The sequence below is a fragment of the Taudactylus pleione genome, unplaced genomic scaffold (assembly GCF_031769625.1).
Source record: "Taudactylus pleione unplaced genomic scaffold, aTauple2 ptg000070l, whole genome shotgun sequence".
NCBI classification, from domain to species: domain Eukaryota; kingdom Metazoa; phylum Chordata; class Amphibia; order Anura; family Myobatrachidae; genus Taudactylus; species Taudactylus pleione.
Genome location: NW_028284472.1, coordinates 4,619,440 through 4,633,220, shown reverse-complemented (window position 1 = coordinate 4,633,220; position 13,781 = coordinate 4,619,440). Strand labels below are relative to the sequence as shown.

The 13,781-nt window shown below is 41.2% G+C and overlaps 1 protein-coding gene across 1 annotated transcript in view; it reads left to right on the top strand.

Annotated features, from left to right (window-relative positions):
* LOC148533727 (cytochrome P450 2K4-like) overlaps positions 1-13,781 on the top strand; it is an 83,625-nt gene that overhangs the window by 2,898 nt on the left and 66,946 nt on the right. Inside the window, exon 2 of the mRNA XM_088467319.1 lies at positions 9,593-9,755. Within this exon, the coding sequence (XP_088323445.1) occupies positions 9,593-9,755 (163 nt within the window). The remainder of the gene's footprint in view (positions 1-9,592; positions 9,756-13,781) is intronic.

Sequence of the window (13,781 nt, the reverse complement as noted above, 5' to 3'; positions counted from 1 at the left end):
AATTCTTTTTACAAATGAATAATATCTACAAATTAATGCAACATTCAAGAGATAACAAATGATCAAAGTCAATAATTTCTCCTTTTCTCAATTCTATCTGGATGACAAAACACATTCCGGGTGACAAAACACGTGTAATGAGTAACATTCCTCTTTCTGCATCAAGTCAGTTCACGTTGCTCCTGTTCTGAAGGGCCCCCACAGTCCTAAGTCCGGCTCTGATTAGACAGTATACATTGTCTTATTAATTATGGGGCAATAACAATTTATTAAGCGTTCAATATTCATTGATTATTGTAATAATGCAGAAAAAAAGAAAATGCAGGTGCACACTCATAGCACTAAGAATACAGATGATCAAAACAATTATAATAAACTCTACAAGTTTCATGGAGTATAAATGAGATTTCTTAGCACGTTTGGCCAAATGCATGCCCACCTGCCACGTCAATTTATCTAGAACTTACCTTTAATAGAGCCCATTTCAATGTGTAGTTTGAAATGCAAGGACCCATACAGTACTAAAATAAAACACCTAAGAGCTGGCACACCTAAGAGTCTTAGCATGGCAGCACCTCTTATGTTCAGAATTAGGGTGTGCAGTCCCCCTTTATTTCTATTGTAACACCAAACCAATATAAATGTATCATTCTATTACACTGGGGAACATTTAATCTGTTGCCAGGAATTTAAGAGTCGATTTCGATAAATGTTGTGCTCCTGGTCATGAATATGCCATGCTTATTTTTCAACTGGCTCTAGTTTTTGAGATATGCGTATGTCTTTAATATTTATGAAACACTAAATTAAACCATGTTAAAAATAGTTTGAGATATTTTTTTTATTCTGATTAAATTTGATTCGTAAAAATTTTTAATAAAAAGACAGGATAATTACATACTGTACATAAGTGTTAGGAAGCTATGAGAACCGTTTTTTGTAGGATTTTCTTTTGTATTCTTGTTGCGGGCAGTCCCTCTGCAGACTCCAACAGGAATCGGCCAACATGTGACGATCCCACCTTCCTTGATATATTTCTTCCATTACCTGAATATCCTGGTGGAACCGTTCACCCTGTTCTTCATTTAAATCTCCTAGATTGAACGGGAAGTGGTCTAAATGGCTGTACAAAAAATGTACTTTAATACTCATGTTGGCACCTACTTTCGCAAAACATTTTAGCATGTTGTGGACTAATTCATGATAGTTGTCTGCTACGATTGCCTAAAAAATTTTGAATGACAGACACATAACTCAGCCATGCTTCAGATTCTGTTTTAGTCATAGATGTGGTAAAATTTGGAACCTTCACCAGTTTCCGTATCTGTGAGCCGTCAAAAATTCCTGCCTTTAATTTTTCAGTACTAAGAGATGGAAATGTTCTACAAATATACGTGAAGCAATCGCCTGACTTGTCCAATTCTTTTAGAAATTGTTTTATTAAACCCAGTTTGATATGGAGAGGCGACAGTAGGATTTTTTTCCTGTCGATTAAGGGCTCATGAATGATGTTGGCTTCTCCTACAGTTATAACTTCTCTTGGAGGCCATACGGTTTGCTGCCAGTGCTTTTGTTTTGCACGACTATCCCATAAGCATATGTGACAAGGATACTTTGTATATTCGTTTTGCTGTCCAAGAAGAAAGTTTACCATTTTTACATCGAAACAAAAAGACCATTGATGCTGAGAATAAGCATTTTTTTCTAAGACTAACTTGATATTTTCATACTGTTCTTTAAGTTTTGTTGAATGACCAATAGGAATCGATGTAACTTTATTCCTATTGTGCAGTAATACGCATTTTAAGCTCCTATTAGAACTATACAAAAAGAGCCGCCAGTCTTCTGCTCAATATTCTGGTAAGCCCATCATCTGGAGAAGTTCCAGAATATTGTTGCAATATACAGGATTGTTATCAAGGCTAAAGAACTGCAGTATGGCTTGCTCTCTATTTCGATATGACGTTATTGTAACATCCGGCTCAAGACCGTGCTTTTCTTGAAGTCTGGATGCTAAAAGCTCAGCTCCTTTTTTCGATAAATTCAAGTCACAAATTAAATCATTTAGTTCCGTTTCAGAAAATGTGTTTGGAGTAGATGAACTTTCTTCAAACTCAATGAAATTAACATTTCCAGGGCGTGGCCTGACTGCCAATGGAAGCAGCCGCATCTTCCTCAAGCTCCAGCCCTTTATAGACCCAGCGAGCCTCTAAATACTTATTGCGGCCAGCAGTACCAGCTAACTGCCCTCCCCTGCACCTCAAAACGTCTAAGCGGGTACAGGTCTGCAGAATCGGGGTGCGCTAGGCGCACCTGCGGATTGCAGCCTACCTGTCTCCCCCTGAGCTGGGGACTGTAGTCTGGAGACTGGTCGCGGCGGACCTCTGGTGTTGTCTGGTCGGAGACGCCTCACTCATGGGCATCCGGCTGACCGCTCCCAGCTCACCACCGCTAACTGGCTTCAATCCCTGTCTCCCTGCTGCTGAACCGGGTCCGGAGATCCTAATTGCGGAGACGGCCCCAGACGGACATTTCTGCATCCGGCGGCCATCTTGGATCTCTTCCCTGCTGTTAGCAAGTATCAGCCAGGCTACTGGCCTCAGAGCCCTGTAAGCTGACAGCGGAGCCTCCTTGTTGTGGGACACTCTGGAGAGCCTGGAGTGATAGAGGGGTGGTGAGTCCCTGCGGAGAGAGTGTGTTACCCCCCTCTCTATATAGCCCTGTTTTGTCAGCCCTCCTCTGCCTTGGTACTGAATTCAGATACTGAGAACTGCTGACCCTTTCTCAGCATCTGGTAACCAGCATATCTATCAGTACATGCCCTTTCACATATGCTTCATAGGGTTAATATATATCACTTATTTTGTTTGTTTTCTCCCTGATATATTGTTTACTGTGGTACTGGTATCTGCAACTTATTACACACTGGCCCCCTCTTGTGACCCGTGGCAATTATTACATTAAGCTCTTAAAGAGGCACCTGCCACCATATATATATAAATATACATATATATTTTTTTTTTTCTCTTTGTCTCTAACGCTCCTCCCTAGGTGCACAAGCTAAAGATGTACACTTAGTATTACCATTCAGTTTGCCTGGATCGATAATGTAGAACCCTGTGCTTTTTTTCATCACACCGAATCCTTTTCCCCTTTTTTTTTTTTTGCTGTGCGTATTTTTTTATTTTTATTGTTGTTTCACTATGTCGCAGAGAGGTAAAAAACCTCCACCGTCCACTGCAAATTTTTTCGGATCTAAGTCCAAGAGCTCTCAGAATTCTTCGGGACTTCCAGAGTCTCCCTCCTCTCCATGCTTGTCTGATGCAGGTATTGATCCCCAAATTCAAGCAGTTATGACGGGTTTGTTGGAGGGAGTCCAATCTGCATTTAAGCAAGAATTATCTAAAGCTATAACAGAGTTTAAGTTTAAGTTACTAAGATTCTGCGACAGCATCATATCTGTTATCGCTGGGGATTCCCCTTTATGCTCCAGGTTTCAGCAAATAACTCTATGCATAATGTTAAGACTCTTACTCAAGGTCAAGAATTATTAGCCAAGCTTAAGCCCCTCCCGACGCCAACTTCTTTTCCAGTAACTACTACACTCTCTCCCAAGCCACAATGCTCTCAACCTCCGTTGCCGAATTGGACAAGGGTTTCTCGTCATTAACCTAAGGACTCTGATATCACTTGAAATGTGTGGTTACTCCATGATTGATCACTTTCTTTATGATAGGGTTTAATACCACTGCACTGTAATTTTTTCAGGTTACTTGGGAGGAATAGTCCTCGCATTTTTTGGTTCTTTGCGACCATATGTTATGTTATGTTATAATATTATAATTTTTTTCTTCTTCTTCTCCCCCCTGCCCTTACTTATCCCTCTCCTTTTCTTTTTCCCCATCTTCCCCTCAATGTTTCTCCCATTTATTTTTCTTTTTATATATTGACACAGGTTTATGATCCCTGTAATACAGGGATCTTTGTTCGATCTGGTTATAGCCGATCTTATAGGCAATGGTCCGGACAGTTCTGACTCTTTTAGACGGTCTTTCCACTACCCCCATGCTCCCTTCAATATTTTTGCTAAATGTTTTGTTGATTGATTATATTGCGGTTCTTATTTGGGACCCAATTTACCAGGGTTTCTACCCAAATGGGTTTTCTGTTTCTCTCTTTTCTTCTTGTTATTTTTTTTCTGTGGCTTTTCTATGTTTTTTTCCGTCCGTGGCTCTATCCTGTATTTCTCTCCTATTTTTATTTATTTATTTATTTTTATTTTTTTTCCCACCTTTTTTCTGTCCTCAAGGTTGGCTCTATTTGGGCCGAATTTCTGATATACTACATCTATGTGTTATGTGTGTAGCATCTCTTTACATCTTTTTCCATGTCTTTTAAATTGCTATCTATTAATGTGAATGGTCTTAACTCTCCCAGGAAGTGCACTGTTTTCTTGCGGGCTTGTAGGAGAGAGAAAGCTGATATTGTATTCTTACAAGAGATGCATCTTACAGGCCTGCATTCCCAGCTTCGAGGTAGTTGGTTCGCCCAGACCTTCTTTGCTTCAGCGAACTGCAAAAAAGGTGGGGTGGCTATTTTAATTCGACGTAATGTCCCTTTTGTCCATATAAAAACTGTGATAGACCCAGAGGGTCGATTCCTTATAGTGATTGGTTCCCTCCGTACTGAGATTTTCACTCTGGTGTCAGTTTACGCTCCTAACCAAGACCAGCCCCAATTTTTCGACTCATTGTTTCGGCATATTAGTAGAGTGGCACAAGGCCATATTATTATGGCTGGGGATTTTAATACCATTCTTGATCCCTTGTTGGATAGATCTAATCCCCCTGCAAATTCCCCCGGGATGTCTCTTCCTAGAGCTTCTCGCACTCTACTGGCCTCCCTTAAACATTATGGCCTTTGTGATACCTGGCGTGTTAAACATCCCCATGCCAAGGACTATACTCATTTTTCAGCTCCACATCAACATTATTCCAGGAACGATATGATCCATATTTCCTCCTCTATTACCTCCCTTGTTACATAAGCCGGTATTTCCCCCTTTACATGGACAGACCATGCAGGTGTCTATATTCTCTTAGATGTATATCGTTCTCCTCGTAGGAAGTATAATTGGCGCGTTGATGACTCCCTCTTACAACATCCCTCCGCTTTGCTAGAAATAAAATTGGCAGTGACCCGCTACCTCTCCTGATATCACTCCCAGTATCCTTTGGGAAGCCCATAAGGCTACTATACGTGATTTTCTTATCTCTAAAACCTCAGTGGTCAGGAAAGCATCTGCACAAGAAATTCATTCCCTTGAGTCACAAATCTCAGTACTTTTGATTCAACATAAGACATCCCCTAGCGCCTCTGTGCTAACCCAAATAGAGAAACTACGAGGTCAGCTTAATGCCCTTCTGTCTCGACGCGCTGCGCTTATCTTGCAAAAACTTTGTCAATGCTTTTATGATAAAGCTGACAAAATTGATTCACTATTAGCCAATAAATTGTGTCGCAGGCAGGCATTGAGTGCGATAGACAAACTGCACTCCCCATCTTCTGATTCTCTTACCTATGATCCCAAAGTTATGGCTGAGGAATTTCTGACCTTTTATAGCTCCCTTTATAATTTATTAGATTCTCCTCTTCCCACTTCTGCTGGAGCCGAGGGGGTACGCTCATATTTGTCCTCTACCTCCCTGCCTAGTCTTTTAGAATCCTAATTAAATATTCTTAATGACCGTATTTCAGATGAAGAGACAGTAGCTGCCATTAGATCAATGCGTTCCTCTGCCGCCCCTGGACCCGATGGGTTTACAGCCCAATATTATAAACTATTTGCAAAGGAACTTGCCCCACATCTTACATCTTTATTGAATGATGTTTTAGAGGGCACTTCTTTTGCTCCTGATACGACCCGGGCCGATATCGTGGTGATCCCCAAACCGCATCGTGATCCTACTCAATGTATTAACTATAGGCCGATTTCATTACTGAACGTTGACCTGAAAATTTATGCTAAAATCTTAGCGACGTAGTTAGCTCCATTCCTATCTTATTTGATAGATCCGGATCAGGTTGGCTTTATACCTGGATGTCAGGCATCAGATAACACTAGACGGGCTATCGATTTGATACACTCTATTCATAAGAGGAAACTCTCCTCCTTGATTTTAGCTCTAGATGCGGAGAAGGCTTTCGACCGCATTTCTTGGCCCTTTATATTTGCTGTCCTAGACAAAATGGGCTTCTCGGGCAAATTTTTAGATGGTGTCTCGGCGCTCTATCGTTCCCCCACGGCACGGGTCTCGGTTAATGGTGTTTACTCTTCTAGTTTTGGGATCACTAACGGTACTCGGCAGGGTTGCCCCCTCTCTCCCTTAATATTTGCACTTGTTATGGAACCATTGGCTACAAGGATCCGTTGTAATAGCTCTATTTCTGGAATATCCACAGGCACCTCTGAATATAAAATTGCATTATATGCCGATGATGTCTTAGTTTCTCTCACTCACCGAGCCCAATCCCTAAATTCACTTCTAGAGGAAATAAATTTATATTCTCAACACTTGGGTTATAAAATTAATGTTTCCAAGACTGAAGTTCTCGATTTCTATATCCCTGCTACCCTAAAACAAACCCTTGAAGCTATTCTCCCTTGTACCTGGCATAAAAAGAAGATCAAATACCTTGGTGTTTTCTTAACCGATCACTATCATCAGCTATTTCAGGCAAACTTTCCTCGCCTGCTAGATAGTATTAAGTCTGATTTGCATGACTGGTCCAATAATTTTATCTCTTGGATAGGCAGAATTCATTCTGTTAAGATGAGTGTTCTTCCCCGACTCTTGTATTTATTTCAGACCCTCCCGATTTATATTCCCCCCTACGTTTTCATATTCCTTCAGTATCAGACTTCATATTTCATATGGAACCGGAAACGCCCGCGGATCAGATTAAAGCTGCTTCAGCGTCCCTCCAGGGGAGGAGGGTTGGGCATTCCTGATTTTAAAAAATATTATTATGCTGCGCAGCTCTCTCACTGTGCTCAGTGGTGTAACTTTAATGCAAGGAAGGTCTGGGTTGCTATCGAAGCCGAGGAATTGGGACTGACCACTGTATCTTCCCTGTTATGGCTATCTAGGATTCATCGCCCCCGGTTAGTTTCTTCCCACCCTGTAATTTCCCGTTCTTTAGCAATTTGGGACTTGGTTAACAGACGGTTTAAGTTAGCTCCAAGCCCATCCCCTTTGATACCATTACTCCACAATCCCATTTTCCCTCCAGGCTTACACAAATCATCCTTTACTGCTTGGTCATTGGGTGATATTTACTATTTAAATGACATCACTATAGATAATAATTTTCCACAATTTTCTGAAATTCTAGATAGAGTAGCTATTCCATCCAAAGATTTTTTTCACTTTTTACAAATTAGACACTTCCATTCTAAAATTAGTTCAATTTTGATTAGTAGACCTTTGACCTGTTTTGAGTCTATATGTTGGAGAAGTCCTTCCACTAGGGGTCTTATCTCTACTATTTATTCTTTATTGGGGGAGGAGGTCAGTCCTGATCGGGACTCTCATGAATTGGCGTGGGAGCGTGATCTGGGGCACACTATAGATGCTGAGGATTGGACGGAAATTTGGGACAACGCCGCTGCCAGTGCTATCTGCGTCAAATTAAGGAAAATATCTATAAATTGCTGTATCGATGGTATTATGTGCCTTCGCGCCTGCAAGTAATGTTTCCCGATGTTTCGGATAGGTGCTGGAGGAACTGTAGTGGCGAGGGCACTTTTTTGCACATCTGGTGGACTTGTCCCAAACTCACTAGTATATAGCAGGGGGTTGTTGATCTTCTCTCATTGGAAATAAAATGGCTGATAAATAGTGCGCTGTAAGGAAATAAAATCTGCTAGCAGCCAATATACAACGGGATGTACATCCGCAACCCACAAAAACATGCAAAATAGAAAGTTATGTATATATGATTCTGCGCTTCTTATTTCCACATGTAAACCAATAATGGTAGTCCAAAGGAAGTCCTTCTTTACCAGTTAGTCCACCTTATAAGTGAAAAGTTTCCACTGTTCTTTAAATCCTAGGATCTGAATCAATAATAGTATCTCCCAATATTGGGTGGATACAAGAACAGAAAAAGAAGATAGTGCAAAACCTTATGGTAAAGGTAAATTTAATAGAAAAATTTGCACTTACAAGATCAAATGAATTAAACAGCATATAACATGAATCTGTTAGTGGCCGAGCAGCACCGCTTCCACGATCCTCCTGATATCATACAGGCTGGAGTTATAGATACAGGTCCGGACTGTTTCTCTCCAATTGAAGAAGGTGGTGAAATAACGATGATCTCTTAATGCCACAAAAAGCCAAGCTTGTAAGTGCAAATTTTTCTATTAAATTTACCTTTACCATAAGGTTTTGCACTATCTTCTTTTTCTGTTCTTGTATCCACCCAATATTGGGAGATACTATTATTGTTTCAGATCCTAGGATTTAAAGAACAGTGGAAACTTTTCACTTATAAGGTGGACTAACTGATAAAGAAGGACTTCCTTTGGACTACCATTATTGGTTTACATGTGGAAATAAGAAGCGCAGAATCATATATACATAACTTTCTATTTTGCATGATCTTCTCTCGTGCCTCTTTGAGACCACTATTCCCTCTGATCCTCAGCATTTTCTTCTCCCCTTATATCTGCCCTCCCTACCACGATATCAGAATAAGTTATTCCGACACATAGTGTCCGCTATGACCTGCCAGATAGCAGCAGATTGGAAAAACCCTGATCCTTCTCCTATGCAGGTAATACTATCACGGGTTTGGTACATCTACAAGATGGAATATATGACTGCTATATTACATAACTCATCAAAATCTTTTAATAAGGTGTGGGGCTCTTGGTTGACACACCAAAAAATTCTCTCTCCATTCAATATTTAAGCCTTTTTTTTTCTCTCTTTTGCATCTAGATTGTAGGAATGCCTTCCCGTTTAGAATCCACCCACCCTTATCTCCTTTTATCTACTTTTGTTTTTTTTATAGCTTTTTCTCTTCTTTTTTTTCTCTACTACTTTTTGACGGTTTGCCACACCGTTGCTGTGAGATATTTTTCTTGCATCTATATTTTATTTTATAATTAAAAAAAGTTATTAATATATTATTGTTATATATAGTTACAGCTTATATTCCATATGCATATTTTGGGCTGTAATCTATGTTTGAATATTTGTCTGTTCTATTTTATTGTGATTTGCTCAATAAAAACAATACTTAAAAAAAAAAAAAAAAAAGAAAAGAAATTAACATTTCCACATCATCACATTCAACTTCACACAAAGAACTGAATGATGGTACAGCTAAATCTTCGCTATGTGGTATCGGTTGTTTTGCAGATTTCATACTTGGTTATGTCATTTCTTTTGCGACTTTGAAAACAAATAACTAAAACAGAAATATTATATACCAAAAGGTTGTATCTTTGCTGTTAGTAATACCAGTGATGTGTTATAGTATTTAAAATTCTGTATTTTTTCTTCTCTTTACTGTATTTCAGCTCTCGAAACAATATGGCTCAGTATTTAATGTTAAAATGGGCAATGTAAATATGGTGGTGCTGGCTGGATATGAGACCGTAAAGAGCGCTCTTGTGGATTACGCTGATGAGTTTGGCGAAAGACCTCAAGTCCCTATATTTGAAGACGTTCACTTTGGATGCGGTACTTCCATAATACATCGATATAATTTTGTATGCAGCTATTATGTTTAAGGGGAAAACTAGCATGCTTCGTTAGGCATCAGAGAAGCAGTTACAATGTGCAATGTCTGATTCAGCAGAGATAACTGGCGCATATAGGGCCTGATTCAGACCCGCTCGCGAGCGCTGAGCGCTCGCATGCGGGTCGATGTTGCCCAAGTGCGCATGCGCACGACAGAGGCGGCTCCATCGTCCGCGAGACCCGAATAACAACGGCCAAGCCGTGCTGTCAATGGTGATTGACAGCACGCCCCCTTTGTTGGGCGTGCCGGGGGCGTGGCTGGCCAGACAGAGGCGTTCCCATGGGAACGCCTACCATCTGGGGCCGGCCCCACTGACATCACTAGTGATGTCAGTGGGAGTGCTTTTGGCTCTGAAAGAGCCAAAAGCACTCCAGGGCTTGCGGCAGCGAGACCCTACCGCAAGGGTCTCGTCACGACCATCATTTTGGCCGCTCGCTATAGCTGTGGGTGGTCACCCACAGCTATGCGAGCGGCCGGGAGGCCGCTCCAAAAAGAAGGAGGGACGGCCCTGATTCAGAACCAATACCTCTGTTGAACAATGCCCACTAAAACAAGTCTTGAATTTAATCATCGCTGAATGGAGTGATACAGTATAACTGAAAGTCAGTGACTTGAAGGCTGACAATTGTGCACCATCAGGTTTTCTTATAGCTTTGAGAGACACTTTTGTTGGTACAGCTGGTTGTGATTGTTGGAAATACATTTCCGCCACAACAATTGTCATGGCCTGGTTGGAAAGTCGTTGTACAGGTGATGATCATGCAGGGGAGAGCACAGACTCATTTCCAATGTAATAGTACTGTGTTATACCCATTAGTCACAATGCTCCTTAGTATATACTGTACAAGCTGAATGGGTGCTGGGGAAAAAAAAAAAAGAGGGAGATTGTTACCAGTAGCTGGCAAATGGCTCAACCTCACTGATCCCATTCATTTGATATTAGTACAAGCAGCATATGGGTGAAGACCATACAGTATACTCTTACCCCAGCAGCTAAACTCCCCATCGCTTGATGAGTGTTGCCTCCTAACAGTGCAGGGTAAATCATCAGCCATAATCATAATGAAATAACGACACAGAGACCTGTATAAGGGGAAAGGAAGGTCATCTTTATTTATTTTTAAACTAATTAAACTATCTAATGTATAACTGAACTAACTAATAGAAGAATAAAGAAAGACAGATAAAGTATGGTGGCGCAGAAAGAACGGCCCCACAATGCAAGATCACCAACTGCATACTCACATCAATCTTCTACATGGGCGACGAGCAGCCAGCCCATTACCACGCCCAAGGTATCCACCTCACACCCCAATGACACGACGTGAGGCCCACCTGGTTAGGTGGTTGCCGCTGACTCCAGTAGGGTAGAATCAGCCTAAGCCATGTATTGGAAGGGAGAGCACCTCAAGCTCCAAAGACAGATGGCGACTGCTACCTTTCTTTCCCGCCACAAGAAAAGCCGACACCAAACAACTCAATGAATTAGGGAGGGAGGGCGGGAAACAGCCAACCAGAGAAATTTCTATGAAATGGCTGCCAAGCAGCAACTCTGATATAGCAATGACCCACCCCCTGCCAATCCTATAGGCTAACCAAACCTAACCCCACCCCCTGCCCTATCCTATAGGGTAAACAAACCTAACCCCACCCCACAACTCTACCTCACTAAACAACTAGCCCCTTCTTGTCCAGAGGCCGACACCCACAGGCTCGGGTGTTTAATTACCTCCCTGAATATAAAATGCACTCCGTCCTACTTCTTGGATCCCTTTGTAATGGGACAGACACCCAGCTAGTCCATTAGACTTTTGAAGCCAGCGATCAAGGCATGGTGGGCAATTACTAAAGCAGAGTCCCAGAGGGATATTGAAAGTCCTAACTAGTTTCCATGTCCTTGTGGATTGCCAGTTTCATCAGTGGATAAAAAAAGGGAGTCACAATGATCTGTATTTTTTTTTTAACCATAGTTTTTATTCAAAGAAAACGAGAATGCAATGACATTCACAACAAATTGTTAAATATAGAAGACCATCAATACAATTGAAGTCATATCCATATCGTATAAAACAACATAAATATTCACCTTACATTTTCATATACATTTTTAAATGAATAAAATAAAATAAAACAAAAAAACACACAAAAAAAAACTCAGAAGAAAACAAAAATAGGGGGGGGCAATATATAATAATATCACATTAGAACTCATCCTATATAAATAGTACCACCATAGCAATTCTAAAATATATTATTTGGACAGACAAGGCATCAAATCCTAGAGACAGTAGTAGTTGAGTAATTAAATCATGGGTCCCATATCTTATTAAATTAATCTGGCTGATCCCTATGAGCAAGGGTGATTTTCTCCATATTAGCAATAAACCAAATCCTGGAGTGCACTAAGTGTAGTGCAGGGGCGGATGGTTGTTTCCAAGACTTGGCCAAAGTACACCTTGCAGCATGTAATACTTGGAGAACTAGTTTATTTGAGGGGGAATTCAGCCCAGATACTGGTAGCCCCAATAGGGCAGTCCATAGGCTTAAAGGGACCGAGATATGAAGCACATTGTTCAATAAGGATTTTATCTCATTCAAGTAATTAGTGATTTTGGGACATGTCCACCAGATATGCATAAAAAGCACCCTGCTCTCCAGCACAGTGGGGGAGAGGATGGGAAAATCTTACACAATCTAGTGGGAACCAAGTACCATCTCGTAGAAATTTTCTAAGAGTTCTCTTTTATCAGAGTGGAGATGGAAGATTTTGTCACATTACTTCTAATGATTTCCCATGATTCCTCACTAGGAGGAGGACCCAAATCAGCTTCCCACGCCACTTCATGAGAGAGTGTATTTGCAGAAACTGAGGAGCAGAGTAAGCGATATAAAACAATGATCTGTATTTAAATTTCCAGCAACTAATCCAAGTTAAAGTCTGTGAATTCATTAATTAGTAGCACCTGTACCAGCTCCCTATTTCATGAAGTTCATGTAAACATTACCTTTAGTCATAATAGTTTTCCCTACATAATTATAATAAGGAGTATATAAAAAGGAAAAAAAAATTCTATATATATATATTCACAATGTCAATCCGCGTACTCGCTGGTCGTACATCGCATCTTCAGATCTTGCCTGCTGCCGGTAAGATCTGCCAATCTCAGACACGATGTGGTACAGATCATACGTGTGTTTGCACTCACGATCTATCGTCCATTCCGTCACTTGACTGAAATATCCCTGTACATGCCCAATTTCCATTTTGTGCAGCATCATGACTTGGATGAAGACGGACGCGATTCCTTCAGCTGGCACACCTGATCGCCCCGACCTGACCGATTTTTTGGTGAGTATTTATGATGATAGTGCTGCTGAGCAACAATGTATATGCAAACCCTGTCCACCAATGAATATGCCTGACCCACTGACCACCTATGTGTATAATGTATGACCCACCCACCCACCGACCACCTATGTGTATAATACATGACCCACCCACCCACTGACCACCTATGTGTACAATGCATGACCCACCCACCCTCTGACCACCTATGTATACAATGCATGACCCACCCACCCACTGACCACCTATGTGTACAATGCTTGACCCACCCACCGACCACCTATGTGTACAATGCATGAGCCACCCACCCACTGACCACCTATGTGTACAATGCATGACCCACCCACCCCCACTGACCACCTATGTGTATAAAACATCACCCACCCACTGACCACCTATGTGTACAGTGCATGACCCACCCACCCACTGACCACCTATGTGTACAATGCATGACCCTCCCAGCCACCCCCACTGACCACCTATGTGTATAAAGCATCACCCACCCACCCACTGATCACCTATGTGTACAATGCATGACCCACCCACCCACTGAACACCCAAGTGTACTGTGTCTATATGTTATATATTTAAATCATATTTTGAACATAATAAAATAATT